General features: G+C 29.7%; 2 protein-coding genes and 1 pseudogene across 10 annotated transcripts in view; 1 reads left to right on the top strand and 2 right to left on the bottom strand.

Moving 5' to 3' along the window:
* Positions 1-120: 120 nt before the first annotated feature.
* On the bottom strand, positions 121-2842 carry LOC145189053 (prenylcysteine oxidase 1-like). Of its 4 annotated transcripts, XM_090086809.1 has the most exons (6): positions 2705-2841; positions 2229-2461; positions 1831-1988; positions 1445-1658; positions 1104-1279; positions 121-949 (listed from the first exon to the last, which is right to left on the bottom strand). In XM_090086809.1, the coding sequence occupies exons 2-6, from the start codon at positions 2438-2440 to the stop codon at positions 207-209; spliced, it is 1503 nt and encodes a 500-aa protein (XP_089942935.1). In that variant the 5' UTR covers positions 2441-2461; positions 2705-2841; the 3' UTR covers positions 121-206. The 4 variants fall into 4 exon arrangements, with proteins under 4 accessions (XP_089942935.1, XP_089942936.1, XP_079921743.2 ...); XM_090086810.1 differs by lacking the exon at positions 2229-2461 and having other exon boundaries at positions 2705-2842; XM_080065617.2 differs by lacking the exon at positions 2705-2841 and having other exon boundaries at positions 2229-2584.
* An 11402-nt stretch (positions 2843-14244) lies between these two features.
* Positions 14245-15321, top strand: LOC149888736 (uncharacterized; annotated as a pseudogene).
* Positions 15322-19429: 4108 nt separating this feature from the next.
* Positions 19430-19587, bottom strand: part of LOC145197651 (17-beta-hydroxysteroid dehydrogenase 13-like) — a 6341-nt gene continuing 6183 nt past the window's right edge. For all 6 annotated transcript variants that reach the window (XM_090088391.1, XM_090088392.1, XM_090088396.1 and 3 more), the window contains one exon: positions 19430-19587. This exon is cut by the window's right edge and continues 336 nt beyond it. The gene's annotated coding sequence lies outside the window, so the exon portion shown is untranslated.

Genomic DNA, 19587 nt, shown 5'->3' with positions numbered 1-19587 from the left:
TTAAAATCCCAAAAGAATAGTTAAAAAAAAAAAAAAAAAAAAAAGGATCTTTTACTTGATAATAGTTATAACTTATTTAATCTAATTTTTTTTACTAGTAATAAACAACAACAAAAATCATTTATTTGATCTATTTCTTATGAATTTTATATCTACACTTATATATTTTAATTATCTCATCTAAACACATTCTGATTAGAAAAATCTTATTTTACCATTTTCTCCAAATATTTCTTTGTCAATAAAGCTGCATTTCTTCCACCAATGGCACTCATTTCCATTGCTGAAGCAGCTTTCTCTATTGCATTTACATAAAAAACTCCATCATCAAGTTTAAAAGGTGCAAACTTTTCAGGCACTTTATACTTTGGGTAAGCACTCCATTCCACACTAACAGGAAATGTTGAATCCTCAATATGAAAAGAAGCTTTCAAGTCAGCATCAGTGAGCTTTTGAGTAGAAAAAATTTTGTACACACTTTCTTTTGGTTCTGTACCAAAAACATCTGTTTGAACTCCAATTGAAGTATATTTTAAATATGGAGATTCAGTTGTTAATATGAAACAAGGCATCTGGCTTTCACTCTTACATTTAAATGTTTCATACTTTAAAGAACCTTGAACAAATGTTGCAACAATACTTTGATAAGATTCTTGTGTATTTGGCCAACTTAAACACTTCTTACATTTGAGAAAAGATTTTGGGCCTTCCAAAGGAGCAGCAATAATTACACAGTCATATTTAACTTTTGATATTTCATGATCTTGGCATTCTAAGTTATAATAAATATTTTGTGTACTTTTGTCATAACTCTTATGAATAGAGGAAATACAATGATTCAGATTTAGATTACTATTTGTGAGCAATAGAAGCTTTTTACAAACTTGATAATTTCCTCCATTTATAGCAAATAAAGAACCACCTTGAATACCAGCCAATGCTACTAAACCTAAATATTTAAATAGAATATACAATATACTTTTTGTTTCTCCCTCGTAAGTAATAAGAGTGCTTTTTAGTATGCATTCAACCTTTTTGATCAATAAACTTCTCATTGTTTACTGGAACTGGAAGGTATTTAAAAAATTAAATTATACATTAACCTGCAAAAGCATTAACATTTATATTTTGTCCATAGTTAACTCGAACAGCACCAGTAATCAGCTCATTAATTAGTGTTCTACTAACACCTTCCTTTAACATCACATCTTCAAGAGTTTCCTTGGTGTATTGTAAAAATGTATTTCCTCCTAAAGCTATAAGAAGGTCTTCTACAGTACTAAAAATTAAAATTTGGAATTGAAGATATTTTTTAAATTAAGTACACAACACAATGTTAAAATAATTATGATAAACCTTTTATAACTTTACCAGACACAGATAATCATCAAATAATCAATAAAAAAGCTTTACCGCCTCTCATGTGGATTTCAATGGAATTTACCTATATGAATTTTGCTGGTTTTGTAAATTGTATATATTATCAAATTGCTGTAATGTTTGATTTACAACTGCATTCATTTTGTATAAAGTATATGCTCCATATCTCCAAATAAGTTTCAATAAGGTTAAAACTTTATTTGCACTTTCTACAAAAACAAATTGCTTTCCATCATAGATACCAAACTTCTTATCAGCTTTAAAAAAAGGCTGAAGACCTTAGAAAAAGAGATAGAGACTTTAATAACAAAGAAAAAGTTATTAAAGATATTTATTAAATATGCATTATAATTTCAATACCTTAAATATTCCAGACAAATATAAAGAGTCTAAGCTTTTTTGCTTCATATTATCTTTTTGAAACAAAATAGAAAATAGATGTATTCTTACCTGTTTCTTTCATGAAACTAACCAAGTATTGATTTTTGTTGTGTATAATGCTTCCTCCAGCTTCAAAATTGTTGTTTCCAACTTTTACTACAGATAAGCGACCTCCAACACTATCACTCTTTTCATAAACATCAATCTTTGCATTTGGAAGCAATTGCCTTATCAAAAAGCATTTTCATTTGGGTGAGACATAAAACTTAAGTTATTAAAAAAAACACCATAATCAATTTTTTGGTGCATTTTTTTCCTTATGATTTCATCTATGGGTGGTACCAGGAGTCCAAAAATACAAAAATTTGCATACACACATGCGCACACACACACACACACACACACACACACACACACACACACACACACATATATACATATATGCATTAACTTCACATGATCTATACCTCAGGAAGTATGCAGCAGAACAACCCCCTATTCCAGATCCAATTATTGCAATTTGATGGCAAGAATTTTCAAATTTACTATTAGCTCTCTCATGAATGGTTTCACATTTTTCTTGAGGCTTAGATTCAGCTTTCAAAATTGAACTTTTATGAAACCATAGACGACTACCAAAAATGGTTGACAATGCAGTAACTGATATTACTTTAAGCATTTTTTTAAATAAATATTTAATCTAATAACAGATAACACTAATAAAAAGTGAATTCATATTTATGCGATAAATACGATAGTGTTTAGAAAGTTAATTGGCATTCAGCCCATCGTGTTTATATCAATAGCTAGTTACCTAACAAAAACGCTTTATATCTTTACAGCTATTTGTTTAACAAGTTAAGGCATAGTTTTGTATTCCTACTCAATTATTTTTAGCCCAACAAAAGAAGTTAAAAAAAGAAAACAATTTTTTAATACCAACCTATTAGTAAGACTTTTTATCAACAGGCCCACTGACGCACAGATTTTTTGTGAATAAAAAAAAAATCGATGAAGTAATCATTAGAATTTTCTTCTCATTTCTTGTCTCGATGAGTCTTGTTTATTAGTGAAAATTTCCTTCGACGCGTATATGGTTGATTAATGTTTATTATTGTAATAAGCACATTTCTTTAATATTCTCCCTTTTTATCTCTCTTACGTCATATATGATACATTTAAGTATATATTTATGTGTATTATAAGTATGATTCGTGTTTAAATAACAACATTTCCTTCAAATAGCTTAGATAAAATACTTTAATGAATACACAAGAAAAAAAAGTTGTCATAAGGTCCCGACATTGGGATGAGACCGAAACAAAAGTACTTATACTAAAATGGTCAGAAGAAAATATTCAGGAACAGCCAAAGTCGTACACGAGAAAAATGAAAATATGAGATGACGTGGATGTATATGTCAAAGCAGCAAGATACTTAGACCGAGATGGAGATTCTTGTAAAACAAGAATACACACTATTCTCTGTGCATATAGAAGTTATATGGACAATAAAAGAAATGCTTCTGGAGCATCTGCACATAAAGTACCTTGTTTTTTTAATGAAATTGATGGAGTTTTGAGAGGAAGACCAACTACTTTTCCAGCACATTTAATAAGCTTCTCTGGTAGTTTTCCTTTGCTAACAACTTTAGATAACGCTACTTTTGAGCAACCTAAATCTGATGAAATTGATTTTAAAAATCAAATAAGTTTGGTTTGTGATAGCCCAGTCAACAATGCCACTAAGATTTTACGTGAAGGATTAACAACAACTTCCAATATTTATTTTTTTAATAAAAACAAAAAAAAAAAGTTCATCTGAGTTATTATTTGAACAACTTGATGCAAACATGAAAAGATTTGTAAAAGCGCAAGGTGAGACAGATAAAGAGTTTTTTTCTATATTATTTGAAAGTACACCTAAGGAAAGTTATATATATATGTATATATATATATATATATATATATATATATATATATATATATATATATATATATATATATATATATATATATATATACAGCTGCGGACAAAACTACGTGAAATGAACTGCGGACAAAACTAATGAAATTTTCAATGTCTTAAAATAAGTTTATAGTTTAATACTATATATGGTTGGATAGAGCGTTTTTTGCTCTATAAGACTGTGTAAAGTGTATACTCTAATAATTTGTTTAAAATTAAACATATCTAAATGTTCAAAAAGCATCAAATATTTTGCGTGACAAAACCACGTGAACGATTTATAAAAGCGTCATTTTTTATGCAAATTATATTATATTCACATCGAAATCAGTGCTTTTAAAAATCGTTCATGTGGTTTTGGTATTCTAAGAACTTACAATCATTTAAATTTCTCAAGATTATTCTGTTTAACATCAAAAAATTAAAAAAATTAAACTATAATGGTTCGTCAAACTGATTCAAAAATTGAAAGCTTGGTTTTGCGTTTGCGCAAAGAAAATGGTCCATTGGGCAAATTGCAGCTCATGTGAAGATGTCAAAAGGTGGAATACATAAAATTATACACCGAGAAAAGAGCAAAAAGATTGTTAAGAAAGGTGGTCGTCCACGTATTACGGATAAGCGGTAATATTCCTTTAATTTTATTTTTTTTAATATTTAATCTTAATAATATTAATGTTAATGTTAATTTTAATGTTTAACATTTTATTTTTTAGTACTGATCGAAAAATTGTGCGAAAATCTCTTGAGAATCCACATTTGACAGCCCCTGAAATTCGTCTGCAAACAGGCATGGAAAACGTAAGCACACGAACGATTCAAAGGCGTTTAAACAAAGGAGGTCTTTATGGGCGCAGACCTGCAAAGAAACCATTCCTTAGGCCCAGGCACGTCAAAGATCGCCTACAGTTTGCTAAAGATCACTTAAACTGGACGGTTGAAAATTGGAAAACAGTTTTGTGGTCGGATGAAAGTAAATTTAACATGGTTTGCAGCGACGGTCGAGGTTATGTTAGGCGTCCAGTAGGTAAAAGATTTGCAAAAGAGTATACAATAGGAACTGTAAAATTTGGGGGTGGCAATATAATGGTTTGGGGGTGTTTCTCCTGGGCTGGAATTGGTCCGTTGTACCGTGTAAACGGTATAATGGACCAACTACAGTACAGGGAAATATTATCTAATCAAATGTTGCCACACGCTTTAGAAAAAATGCCTCACAATTGGGTTTATCAACATGATAATGACCCTAAACATACAGCTTTGACTGTAAAAAATTGGCTCATAAATAATAGCATAACGGTTTTGAAGTGGCCTGCCCAATCTCCCGACTTAAATCCAATCGAAAATTTATGGATTGAAGTTGAGCGACGCTTGGGAGGTCGCAAATTTCAAAAACCGGATGAACTTTTTCGAGCCATACAGTATGAATGGGAGGCATTACCAAAACAGTTACTAGAAACTCTTGTAGAATCTATGCCAAGACGGTGCAAGGCCGTTATCGATTCTAAAGGCTATGCAACTAAATATTAATGTTTGTTTTTTTTTAGAATCTATTATTTGTTGATGTTAGTAAAATTATTCTTTTACGTTTGTATAATCGTTCACGTGGTTTTGTCGCGCAAAATATTTGATGCTTTTTGAACATTTAGATATGTTTAATTTTAAACAAATTATTAGAGAATACACTTTACACAGTCTTATAGAGCAAAAAACGCTCTATCCAACCATATATAGTATTAAACTATAAACTTATTTTAAGACATTGAAAATTTCATTAAAAAAACTATTTGCAATCGTTCACGTAGTTTTGTCCGCAGCTGTATATATATATATATATATATATATATATATATATATATATATATATATATATATATATATATATATATATATATATATATATATATATATATATATAAACACACACACACACACAGTATGTGCCAAAGTTGTCACCATGTTTGAACAAAGAAATGTTTTATATTTTTTTTAATAAAAAAGTTGTGGAGAAAAATGACATTTTAGTTTTATTAGTTAAATTTAAGACTTAGCTAACTGAAAATATTGCTTTTTATTAAATTAGAGGATATTGAATTTTTTTTAAAATTTTTATGTGAAGAGCTAATAGTGACAATTTTGTCGCAAATGAAAGCAAGTAACATATTGTAGTAAATTAATATCTAGTGTATCCTCCCTTAGATTTAATTACAGCCTGAATTCTTTCAGGAATACTAGCAACCGATTTGCAGCATTCCTCAGGTGTAATTGAGTACCAAACCTCTTGTACACGAACCCAAAGTTCATCCTTATTCTTAGGTGGAGTAGAAAAGTTGTAGACCATTTGTTTAACTATTGCCCATAAATTTTCCAGTGGGTTAAGATCAGGGCTTTGTGCTGGCCAGTCAACGACTTTCAATTTCTTCTTGTGAAGGAATTTAATGGTCTTATCAGCCTTATGCTTGGGGTCGTTGTCTTGCATGAACATCGTGTTACGTACAGTTCTGCCCCATTTTTGAAGGGACTTGAATTATCCGACCTTAACAATGTTGATATAGTCATCTGATCAATACTTATTTATGCTATCAAAATAAAAGTGCTGAGATCTCGATTTCTTCCAAATAAACCGAAGTCTTGAGATATAGGTGAATAAAATTTGATTTATCAATTCCAAATGAAAGTTACTTCTATGACGTTAAGAACCACGAAGAATAATTTGTGCTTAATGCGGCGGAAATGTCTTTTTAAATTTATTTTTCCCTTTTTTTAAAAATATTCTATTAATGATCTAAGTCATTACCAAAGAACCAATAAAAGTATTTGAAAAAAATTAGTTTTTTAAAAATACTTTTTAAAAAAGTATTGAATTTCAAACAAACAAAAAAAATTCTTTCATTTTGAAAAAATGAGCAGAAAAGCTATTACCTATGAAGATTGAGTAAAAGTGGTGCATTTTCACCTGGAAGGTAAATCCGCTCGCGAAATTGGAAAAATAATAAAGCGATCACATAGTTCGGTGCTAACAATCATCAAAAGTTTCAAAGAGACGAAATCTTACGTTGATCGCCATCGTTCTGGAAGACCGCGTTTGACGACACCCAATGTTGATCGCCTTTTAATCAGGTTGGCAAAGAAAAATCGAACCATGCCGTCGCATGAATTAAGAAGGGAATGGAAGCTTTCAAATAGGCGTCAAACATCGGCATCACTTGTGCGTAGGAAACTATTAGCTAACAATATGTTATGGAATAAAGCTGTTCTAAAACCGCGATTTACCAAACAATATATAAAAAAGCGGAAAGAATTTTGCCAAAACGTCAAAGAATGGTCTAAACAAAAATGGAGGACTGTAATGTTCAGTGATGAGATGAATATCGAGGTTGATAACCGAAAAAACCGAATTATGATTTGCAGGCAGCCATCAGAAAAGTATAATCACGGTTGTATCGTTCAAAGAACAAAACAAGGTAGCGGATTGGTTGGAATATGGTGCTGCATGACATATTATGGTCTCAGTATGTTTAAATTATTTGATGGTCGACTCAACTCTACTTATTACGTCGATATTTTAAATAACAACTTGTTACCGTCATTTGATGCACTTGAGCAAAGCGTTCCGTTCATTTTTCAGCTAGACAATGCACCATGTCACAGGGCTAAAATTGTCTATGAATGGTTCGAAAGCAAAAATATTGAGCGTTTAACCTGGCCACCAAATAGCCCAGATCTAAATTGCATCGAAAATCTTTGGAGTTGGCTTGATAAATAGATTGCCAAGAAAGCAACAAGGAGCCTTGAAAAATTGCGCAATATTTTACCAGCAATACTTGGAAATGTTCCCAAACATATTTTAGAGAGTTTAATGGACTCAATGCCAAATCGTATTAGCCAAATTCACGTCAGAGGCCTGGGTCTATTTGTAGGGAAAAAAATAAAAATGATAGCTTTGTTTAAACTTTTTTAGCGCATTTTAAAGCTGTTCTGTTCGTGTTTTTTATTCAGAAAAAAAGTTTAAATTAATAGCTTTAGCTATCCTAGATTTCAAAATGGTGAGATGGACATGTGCTTCAGAAAACAACATTTTTAGTAAAATACCATAAGTAGATTTCACAATTAATATAAAAAAAACCGTTTACTTTTGAAAATTCATTTCTTCACTTTTGAATCAATCTATCCTTTCGACATAATACGACTTTAAACTAAAGTCGCTATTTTTATTGAAAAAGATTTGAAATTTATATAAACAAAACTATCTATATACAAAAATAGACTTTATACGATTTTGTTGTTATTTAAAACGCCACCATTTTTATTTTTTTCCCTACAAACCGCGTTATATGAATTTGGCTAATAAATGAGTGCTTAAAAATTCATGGTAGAATTACGCGGTATTAGGTAAAAATTACCGTTTTTTGTTTTGCTTGTCTATTTTCTAAAATTTATTATTAATATTTTTTTACCAGAAAAATATATTCGGTTAAATAAAAATTTAAAAATAAAAATAAATTATGATTTGGTTTTTTGGTGGTTCTTAACTTTTTCACAATACTGTAAAAGTGAGTGTTATTAAAAATTCGGTTTTGTTGGTGTGAATGGGGTATTACATAATCAACGAAAGAACGCAAGCGGGGATTTATATGTCACGATTGAACTAGGGGACAGCACTAAAGGATTGCACTTTGGAATTGTATACCGGGTTTGTACTTCGTAACGCTTCTCCGGAATTGCACCAGTGATGGTTCCAGGGTGAAATGGAGTATACATCAAAATACCTTCCGATTACGATTCCGAAATACATCAAAATACCTTCCGATTTACCTTCGTTAAATATAGATAATAAAGAAATAGAGAGAACCCGAGCAACTAAATTTCTAGGGATACTTATTGATGAGAACATCTCTTGGAAATCACATATAGATATTTTAAATACTAAAATATCAAAAAACATTGGTATCCTTTACAAAGCAAGTTCTATACTGTCTCCTGATAATTTAAAGTTCTTATACTTCTCGTTCATACAAAGCTACTACATCTCTTCTCTCCCCCCTCCTCCTCCCCCCCCCCCCCCCGCCTTGTCTTGCCTGAATATCGAGAAAAAAAATATGTTCTATAAAACTTTTTTAAATAATTGCCTCACGCAATGTTTTTGTCGTACAAATCTTATTCATAAAAATTCACTATCTAAAACTGAATCGGCTTCTTTAAAAGGACATAAGACATAAATTTAAGCAATATTGACTCACGCTCTTTAATAAAAAACCTATACAATTGTTACATTGAAAAAAGTTATCTTTAGAAAGCTAAAGAAGTAATTAAGCTTCACATGGCAAAAATCTTTTGTCTAATCAGACACTTGCATATATTAGGGGCTTTACTTTTCATGATGTACTTTTACTTCGATCTATATATATATATATATATATATATATATATATATATATATATATATATATATACAGTGGGGTGCAAAAAATGCAAAAAATATTTTAAGCTCATAATAAAAGTAATATAAGAAAATTTTGATAGAAATGCTTTTGATATTATTGTATATTGCATATAATAAAAAGAAATTAGGATTTGTGAAGTATTTTTCAAGTTTTAGTTGTATTAGTACTTAATTGGCCACCCTTTGTTTTTTAAGATTTCTGCGCATTTAGAAGGCATACTACTTACAAGTTTTTTTAATTAGTCATTTGGCAAAGCATTCCAACCAACATGAAGAGTTTGGAACAGTTCATCTTCATTTGTTGCCCTACAATCTTTCAATTTTTTATCCAATAAAGACCATAGGTTTTCTATTGGATTTAAATCAGGAGACTGTGCTGGCCAAGACATAACTGGTATCAATTTAGATTCTAGATATCTTTTATTCAACCGTGCTGTATGTTTGGGATCGCTATCCTGTTGAAAGATGTAGTGACCATTAGGAAAAAGTTCTTTTATACTTGGTCCAAGTTGATTAACTAAGATTTTGTGATACAAATGCTGGTCCATGGTGCTTTTCATCCGGTAAAGTTGTCCAACTTTGTGTGCACTAAAACAACCCCACACATTAACCTTTTTGTCATGTTTAATGGTTGCGTTGCATGTTTGGGAGTTGAATTTTGCCCCAATTAATTTCCAACAGTAAGATCGACCATTGTAAAACAAGACAAAAGGAGACTCGTCGCTCCAAATAACTTTAGCCCATTGTTCACATGTCCAATTTTTGTGCTCAATGCACCACTCTAAACTTTTTTTGCGATTGATTTCACTAAGAAATGGGTTTTTTATTTGCTTTCCAGAAAAGAATTTACCGGATGCTTTTATTCGACGAGATATAGTCCACTTTGAGATATTAGTAAGGTTCAAATCTAGTTTTATATCACTACATGTGATTTTACGATCTTTTTGACGGCGTTAAGAATGTAGCGATCTTCCTTTTTTGAAGTTTTAGGTTTTCTCCCCGATCCAATAGACCTATCAGTTGTACCAGTTTGTTTACATTTCTTCACCAATCTGTTAATAATGGAGTTTTGCTGTTTAAAACGCTTTCCAATGCTTCTATGCAGGGGCGTGTACAGGAATTTTCTTGGGTAAGTCGCAATTTTAACCCCTCCCCAAAAATATTAAGTTTTAGCATCCCCCCTTCCTCATTGACAAACACATATTGAGGTAAGACGGCTTAACAATCGCCCAATGTTTTATCGTACATGATGCTAACCATTATAAAGGATCATCGCTTCGCACGCTATCTATTTTAGAAGAAAATGATGATAACCATAGTCAGCACCAACGCTTAACAATTACACACGACCTATTCTTATATCAAAAAAATATTACTTGTTTTATAGACAAACATCCAAGTATTATATTTGGATGTTTGACTTTAAAACAAGTAATATTTTTTTCCAATCTTTCTTTCCAATGGACCAACTCCGATTAACATTTTGTTTGGAGAGTTATTTGAACTTGAGAGTTGGTCGACATTTTAAGCGAATAATTAAACTGTCTAAAATTTATGTTTAAGAAGTGTTTAATAAATACATACCAAACAGGATGTATGTACTAAGGGAAGTCCGAATTTAATTTTTAATATTTTAAACCCTTTCTTTCTTTTTATATTGTTCAAAATGCAAGTAATTAAAAAGATACACAGCTTTGTATAAAATAATTGGGGATGTCCATTGATATATTTTAATATATGCTTGTTAATTATAGTGTTCTCCTCCTGATGATAAATATCAATAGAATTTGACTAAAACTTTACTCAGGGTGTAATTAGAAAGGGAAGTCCGGAATTTGTTCTCTAAGAAATAATTATTTTTTTTTTTTTTTAAATTAATAAAAGAAAATATTTAAAAAATGAAGTACTCTATAACTTAATAAAAAAAGGTATGTCCATTTAAGTTTCTTATTAATTTATATAAGTCAAAAATTGAAACAACCTCCGTTTAAGTATATAAATCTTTTTTTTTTTTTAATAAACTAAAGACCGTTCTCGATTTGACAAGCACTATAATAAAATACTAAACTGTAAATCTAATTGTTAGCCCGGATTAATAACTTCTTACCATCCGTTCGAACAATTAACCTTGTATACTTTGCTTAATTATTGCCTTAGTTTGCTATAATCATTTGCTCTGTTTGCTTCTATTTACCGACGCATCATATTTATTCAGCAAAATATTGAAGTTGTGAATATATATATATATATATATATATATATATATATATATATATATATATATATATATATATATATATATATATATATATATATATATATATATATATGTATGTATACATACTTTGGGTATGTCCAGCGACGTAGCAGACATCCCCTAGACACGCCCCTGCTATGAGACTCTCCTCGGTCAGCAGCTTCAATAATTCATCCAATTTCTATATCCGTTAGTTTTTTTCTAAAATATTAAATGTGCCCATGTTATTCCATAACTTTAAAAATTTTTGTTATATAAAAATTAGTGTATATATACACATACCTCTTCTTTCCTGAATATTTGACTGCCACATCCAATTTTTTTTGTTTTGCTTGATTATACATTTTATACTTAAAATAAATAAAAAAATGTCATTGTGGCTCTTTTTTTGCACCCCACTGTATATATATACAGTATCGGACAAAACATGGTGGACAAACTCAAATTTAGAACAAAAGTTGATCAAAAACTAAAAAAAACTAGTAAAACAATTGAACATATTTTTTATGTAGTTTATTATGTTGTTAACAAAACTTAAAACTTTTAAATCATACTAAAAATCACTAAAAAAGTTTTAAAACACATTTTCCCTAACAAACTACATTTTTCTTTGGACAAAACAAGGTAGACATTCAAAAAATCGACTGAAAATTCAAAAAAATTCAAAAATTAACTTATCATTTTTCAAAAAACTTCAAAAGTTAACTTAATATTTGGTAGGACCTCCTTTACTTTTAATTACTTTTTTCATTCTTCGGGGCAAAGACACAATTAATGAGTCAACAATTCTCATATCAATCTCTCGCCAGGCCTTCTCGATTTGTTCAAATAATTCCTCACTGGTCTTCACATTTGCACGCTCAATCTTATTGTCAATTATTTCCCACAAATTTTCGATGGGATTCAAGTCAGAGCTTTGTGCAGGCCACTCCATTATGGTGATATTCTTGTCCTTGAACCATTGCTTTACAATTTTTGACGTATGTTTGGGATCATTGTCCTGTTGAAAAATCCATTTTAGGGGCATCTCCCATTCAGCATGTGGTAACATAACATCTTCCATTATATCTTTGTAAACAAAGCGGTCCATAATTCCATCAATTTTGTGTATAGGACCAGTTCCTAGTGCTGATAAACATCCCAAAACCATAGCAGACGTTCCATGCTTAACACTCTTCTTGGTATATTTAGTATTGAATCTGGTGTTCTTTGGTCTCCAGACTCGCTTCTTGCCGTCGCTTCCAAAATGGTTATATTTTGATTCATCACTAAAAATGCTTTTCCACTGGTCTGCAGTCCAATTTTGGTGTGCTTTGGCAAACGCAAGTCTTAGCTTTCTTTTTTTAAAGGAAGTTAGCGGTTTCTTGGCAGGCATTCGAGAAAACAATTTTGCTTCGTTAGCTCTTCGTCGCACAGTGCGATTAGAGATTTGTAGTTCAAGTTTTTCGGTTAATTTTGTGGATGACAAAGATGAATCTTTTTTAAGCTCTTTAACAATTATTCCATCTAGTCTTTGTGATGTTTTTCTTGGACGTCCGCCCCGATGGTTTGTTTTATAGCAGTCACGAGATCCATATGATTTGACAGTTTTGCTTACAGTCGATTTAGCTATATTATATTTTCTACAAATTTCAGCTTGACGTTTTCCGCTTTTAAAATCTTTAATAATATTTTCACGTAAAACACTTCCTAATTTGTCGTAAGCCATTTTAAGTTGCAATTTACCCCATATATCACGAGTTAAATCTATTTTTAGTTTAATTGAAAAAATAATTGGCCAGACGTCCCAAAATCTATTTTATTATTTTAGAGTAATGTTATGATAAAAGTGAAAACAAAAGAATGCGGTAAATTGAATAAAGACAATGAAATCTTATAAAAAAAAGCTTCGTTTTGATTTGTCCACCTTGTTTTGTCCAAGGAAAAATGTAGTTTGTTGAGAAAAATGTGTTAAAAATTTTTTTTGTGATTCTTAGTATGATTCAAACGTTTTAAATTTTGTTAAGAACATAATAAACTATTTAAAAATTAATATATACAATTGTTTTACTAGTTCTTTTTAGCTTTTGATCAACTTTTGTTCTAATTTTGAGTTTGTCCACCATGTTTTGTCCGATACTGTACATATATATACATATATATATATATATATATATATATATATATATATATATATATATATATATATATATATATATATATATATATATATATATATATATATATATATATATATGTATGGGTGTTTCAATTTATTTCAATTTTAAATTGTTCAGCTTGCCCGCGCCTGGAGTGGTGAACCGGGTATGTTAAGATAATTTTAAGCCCAAATTGTCAGATTATTTTTAAGGTCCCTGCCAGTCCAACTTGTGTGTAAAAACCTATCATTTTAAAGAAGGCTGGCGGGGACTTTAAAAGTTAACTTGGTAGGGTAATTTTTTTCTAGATGCAACATTTTAGACTAGTTATCAGTTTTAGGTAGTGAGCAGAATGAAATATGGATGTGTTAGTCATAACTAGCAGAAAGTGATTAAAATACCGATTTTACCTAAAAGTGATGTATTTCTATGTATAACTGAATTTGCTCTTCTATTTAGGTCAAGTTCTATAAGTAACTAATATACCTAAGCATCTCTAACATTTTAAAGTATTATATAGAAAAGGGGCTCGCCCCTCCCCTTGTTAGAGGGGAAGGACACCACATGATTTTTAGCAAATATTGTAAAAGCTTAATATTTTATTTTTGAAGACAATGAATATTTCTAGTATTATTTATTTTAAATCAAAATATTTTAAATTCATTTTCAGAAACAAGATGTCAAAATCAACTAGTTTTAAAACAATGTATCTTTTTGAAGAAAAGAAATTTAAGGAGAATTTACCAGAAATAATTTTTTCCACAAATGAATAAATTATTATCCATTTTCAGTATAAAAGACTTAGGGACAAAATAACTCCGACAAAAAAGATCAATGCTTGTACTATTGGATACAATCGTGCGACAAAGTGTCCTGGTCAAACTGTGGTTCTGTGAAACCTGCATTCTGTTCCCAATAAAACAAATTTGCATAGACGGAGGTTAAAAAGACGGAATAATTTCTGATTATAATTTAAGGTTGACCCACAGAATTATCATAATAATTGGAATTATAATGGATGGATTAATGGTTTTTAGGCGTTGAGTGGGAGAATCAATTTTTAGTCCTTTTTTATAAAAAAGAATTTTAAATGCAACTTAGAGGTGCAAATTATTTACATGTTTATTAACTATAACTATTTTTTAAATAGTTAGTATACAATACAGTTTGTGGGGTATGTATGACTCCTTGAGTGTTCAATTATAATTTTTATATGTACTCTATATTTTATCTCAGGAAACATGTCACTGATCAGATCAACAGTTGCGAGTTTAAAGAAAAGCAATAATAAGAACTCTTAAGCATCAGGAAAAGCTAGATAAGATTTTAAAAAGAAAAGAAAGAAGGTTTTCTAAATTGCTGTGAAAAATATCCAAGATATCCTAAAGAAGATTAGTCTTAATATGGACTCATATCATAAAGATATGAAATTTTTCAGAGAATAAAGGAAAAAAGACAAACAATATACCCAGATAATGGAGAAAAGACACCATAGAAGATTGAAACATGAACAGTTAGCTTAAAGAGATGAACAATTTGTTGAGAGTGATTATTTGTCTACAGAACTTGAGTTTCCCTCAGAAACTAGTGATTTAAATGCTAGCATAGACTCAAATTGTTGTTTTAATATCACGCAGTCAGGTCCAAGTGATGGCAAAGTACCATTAGGCAAGAGTTTTGTTAAAGATACTGCCATGACTGCAGTTTTCAAAAATATTTGATCCAGAGATTTATACCTTGATGTAGCTGTATGATGATGGTTTATTCTTCAAGCGTTTCTTTCTTTCGTGTCATTTTTGAGTACATTTTCCTAAAAATGATAATTTTGAGTGCAAATACAATTTATATAAAAGATATTGCATAATATTTGTAGTGCTGAATGATAACTACAATTCTTCTGCTTTCGAAGTCATCAAATTTGTTTAAAACCAAAAGCTGGACATCCTTCAGTTAACAGTTAGCTTATTTCCTTTTTTTTTTCTTTTTTTTTTTTTTTTTTTTTTTGCATAAAATTGGTGAATCGCAGATCTCATTGTAATAAAAAGGAAATTTTATATTAAATTTCATTTGTTAAATTTATTTGAATGAAAATATTTAATACTTAATAAATAATTGAAAAATGGTTTTCTATTAAAAAAAAAAAAAAAAAAAAAAAAAAGAAACTGGCTGGAATCCTTTTTTACTGACTGTCATAAAGTGTACAGAAAGTTCGCTAATAAATTTTTTACTGACTGTCATAAGTGTACAGAAAGTTCGCTAATAAATTTTAAATTCCCAAGTTTTTTGATGAACTGTAAAAATTGTGGTAGTTTTTTACTGACTGAGTCACTTTTCTAATTTTAATACATTTTGAATAAAGTTTGAATTGAGCAAAAAACGACTAATACTTTGGTAAAATGACTATCTTTATGTAGCAACTTGCAGTATTGTGTAACAAGTGCAGTGTGAATTAAACATTAACTTTATCTTAAGATTAAAGTTACTCCTAAAAAAATCTTTCACATATCTGATCGTCATAAACTTCAATGAAAAAATCATTTAGAACTGGTTCATTTTGTGACAAAAGCTGCAGAAAAAAAGATTCACAAAAAAACCGTAAAAAACTTCATTCAAGAAACTAGGAATGTATAAGGCAGTTATCTAGAATATTTGGCTACAACATTTATCTACATCTGGCTACAATATCTGGAGTATGAATAAAAAAGTACTTGTCTTTTACAAAATTTGCTTTAAAATATTTTGAATTTTTCTTAGAATGTATAAATGTATTCTTTAAAAAACACTTTACTCCTGATCATTTATACTTTAATGATGAGCGATATCTTAGAAAACGCTAATGATGAGCGATATCTTAGAAAACGCTAATGATGACCGTTACGGTAACGATACGTAAAATTTTAACTGCTTAAAATTTGATATTTATAATGTAAAATAGCAGGCAACTATATATGGGATTTGTTCATATTGGGATGTCCAATTGAAGAGTAAGAATGTTAATTGCTGCCATAGCTTATTGAGGACGTCGACGATTTGACACCAGATTTTCTCAACTTATACAAAAAAAAAAAATATTTTTTTGTTTTTTAATTTAAATGATCCTAAAGATGTATAAAAGAATGAGGTATTATTCTCTAGGAGATTGTATTATAGTAAGCAGTTATAGTCACATGTCAATACTTCTCATTTTCTCAAAAGTGTTAGAACAAAAGTTGTAAAATAAACTATACATATTTTATGTATATTTTTATAAAATACTGATTGTTATGAAACAATGTTTTTAAGTTGCAAAGCTACAAATGCGAAAGAAGAAATCGAAAAGAAGAAGATTGTGGTAAAATGAGATTTATTAACATTTTTATGGATTGAAGAGTTCTCAATTTCTGCTGCTGAATAAATCGGAGCATGCGGTAACCACTTTATTAAATGAAGTCCACACTTTAGAAATATCATTCTTTTTTAAATTTTTAATTCAGCCTTTTTGAATTAGCCAGGTGGTCCCATTTAGATAAACGAGTTGATGTTTAAGCATCAGAATATAAAAACATAAAAGCAGCAGTTTTTTGAGCATAGAACTTGATCATAAAGAAAGGCTAACTGAGATACTGACAATTAAGTAGTTAATCAATATGGTAATTCCTTAGCAACAATTTAAAAGTAAAAAGCTTCACCACCATTAAAGGTAACTTGAGGTTCATTTCAACTGCGTTTTGTTGCTACTGCTATTTTTGTTGCTCCCACAACAGGAACAATAAACAATCATATCGGAGCATACCAAATATTTTTCAATATTTTATTATTGAATTGATGTCATTTAAGAAAAATGACACATTATTATGTTACAAATTGTATAAGGAACAACTATAAGTAGGAAAAAAAAAGTAAAATACTAAAGCACAAAAATGATAGTTTTTTGATCTAAGCGATCCCAAAGATGATCAAAGGAATGGGCTAATATTTTTTAGAAAATTGTATTGTAAAAGGCAATGAAAGGCACATGTCAATACTGCCCATTATTTAAAAAAATATAGAACAAAAAATAAACTTTATAAATGTACAATTAAATATGTATAGTAAATTGTACATATTTAAATGTACATTTATAAAGTGTAGACATTGAAAATTAAAAACCAATTCCGACAAGATTTGTTTTTAGCTTCAATCATCGTCACCACCTTTTGTTATTTTTTGAAAAAAAAATTTTCTAAGAACTATTGCGAGTTACTTTAAAGAGCAACATTTTTTAAATATTTGATTGATTTGTAACTAAATTTACAATACTAGGTTTACATGGATGACTAGTTTCAGTAATTTTTTTTCTAACTTTTAGATAAAAGAACAGTATGACGTAAATAAAATAATCCTGTTTGTGATGTTACTTTGCAGACGGCATTGGCTCTGACGGTATATTTTTATTGCATAAACCTCAGAAAGAAGTATCACCAGGATTGTTCATAGCCAGGATGTTTACCAACATACCTATGAACCTTTAGGACAACATTTACATTAAATCTAATTAGATTCAAAAATATCGAATGACTCCTTTTTGACCTTTAAGAAATTTTTTTTTCTCTTTTATATTTAGGAATTCCAATAGGTTTTCCTTGATTACAATGATCGTAATCACATTTTAATTATTTAAATAATGATAGTTAATTTTGTAATTTTCGAGCGAGATCTTTTTGTTTTTTTCTCATAAAATTAAGGAATGCTGCATTAGGCAAAAATATCAATAATTAAGGAGTTAACAATTCATTGATAGAAGAATTTTGGAATTTCAATTTATTAAATTTTCTGTGACAGCTAATTAGTTGGGACAAATAAAAAACAAAACAAATATCTTGAACTTTCATGAGGCTCATGTAGTTCTAGACTTCGTTCATTTATTTGATGTTTGACTATTTTCATCTTGAAGTATTTAGTTACTTTTTGAAATGATTTGCGAGGAATGAATATTTTTAAATTTAATGACGCTGAAGTATTACTAAACTTGTCTTCACTTTCCTTTTCTTCTCCAAAGCTGATAGACAAAAGCTTATTTAATGTTCTCTTTGTCTTTTTTTCTCTATATTTATTGGGTGATAATTTTTCTTTACATTTATTGAACTTTTTGCTTGTGAAGTCAACATTTTTTGCAGTATTTGCATATTTTCCGGTTCCCCATTGATCGGATAACCTTCTGATGCTACTTGACTTAAAAGCTCTGGTGGCAATGGATTAATATTGTCTGAATTTACAATGTTACCGTTTGGGGATAAAATCGAAACTCCGTTAAGGCGATCCGCATTGAAAATGTTTTTTATGAAGTCGTTTTCCTTTGCTAGAATATGAAGTAAACTTTCGTATTCTCGCACCGGATATTTGATGAAGACATCTGAACTTCTCTTATATGGGTGATCAGTGACGTAGGCACGCACTACTCTATCTTCCGTCGATTTACAACTGCCGGACATTGTGAACAGTAGTGGTAAAAGTACCCTAAGAATTTCGAAGAGAGATAAACTGTCCATCTTTTTTTCTAATTTTGCTCACCAGTTTTTAATAAATTTTATTTTCTTGGGAATGAGGATATTTTTCAGTTGAATGGTTTTTTTTTTTTTTAAAAAAATATAGATGTTTATATGCATGATTTTCTTTAATGATTTTGTGCATAGTTTCTACAGACGACTTATGATTTAAAATATGCCGTTTTAATTCATTTTTACCTTGAGTATTACGGAGTTAACAAAAGAAAATTTTAAATTTCTTTTACCCACAGATAGAAAATTGTTGCTGGGTTTCTGAAAATTCTTTGATTTCTATTTCTATGGAAACTTCGAAACTATACTCAAAGTGAGAGTATCTAAAAAAAAGTTCTCATAAAAATCTTTCGGATCGCATGTTCAGTTTCTTATCTATTAAATTCTAAGTATAAATGAATTTACCAAGAAACTTAGAAAAATACTACTACGACATCAGATCGCAGAAAGTTAAAAAACCGTATCAAAAACGAAAATTTTCTCTCAATAAACGTAAGAATAAAA

Source organism: Hydra viridissima, unplaced genomic scaffold (genome assembly GCF_058129835.1).
Source record: "Hydra viridissima isolate aposymbiotic clone 2 unplaced genomic scaffold, HvirCarnegie_v1 scaffold_5, whole genome shotgun sequence".
Lineage (NCBI taxonomy): Eukaryota > Metazoa > Cnidaria > Hydrozoa > Anthoathecata > Hydridae > Hydra > Hydra viridissima.
Note: the sequence above shows the minus strand (reverse complement) of the source record. Positions and strands in the feature narration are given on the sequence as shown.

What these genes read in the sequence shown, in the direction of transcription:
- LOC145189053 (XM_090086809.1), bottom strand. Translation starts at nt 2,440, where the DNA reads ATGCTTAAAGTAATATCAGTTACTGCATTGTCAACCATTTTTGGTAGT. An exon ending in AACCAGCAAAATTCATATAG is followed by an intron (nt 1,280 to 1,444) that starts GTAAATTCCATT and finishes TTTAATTTTTAG; the next exon opens with TACTGTAGAAGACCTTCTTA. An exon ending in AAATGTTAATGCTTTTGCAG is followed by an intron (nt 950 to 1,103) that starts GTTAATGTATAA and finishes TTAAATATTTAG; the next exon opens with GTTTAGTAGCATTGGCTGGT.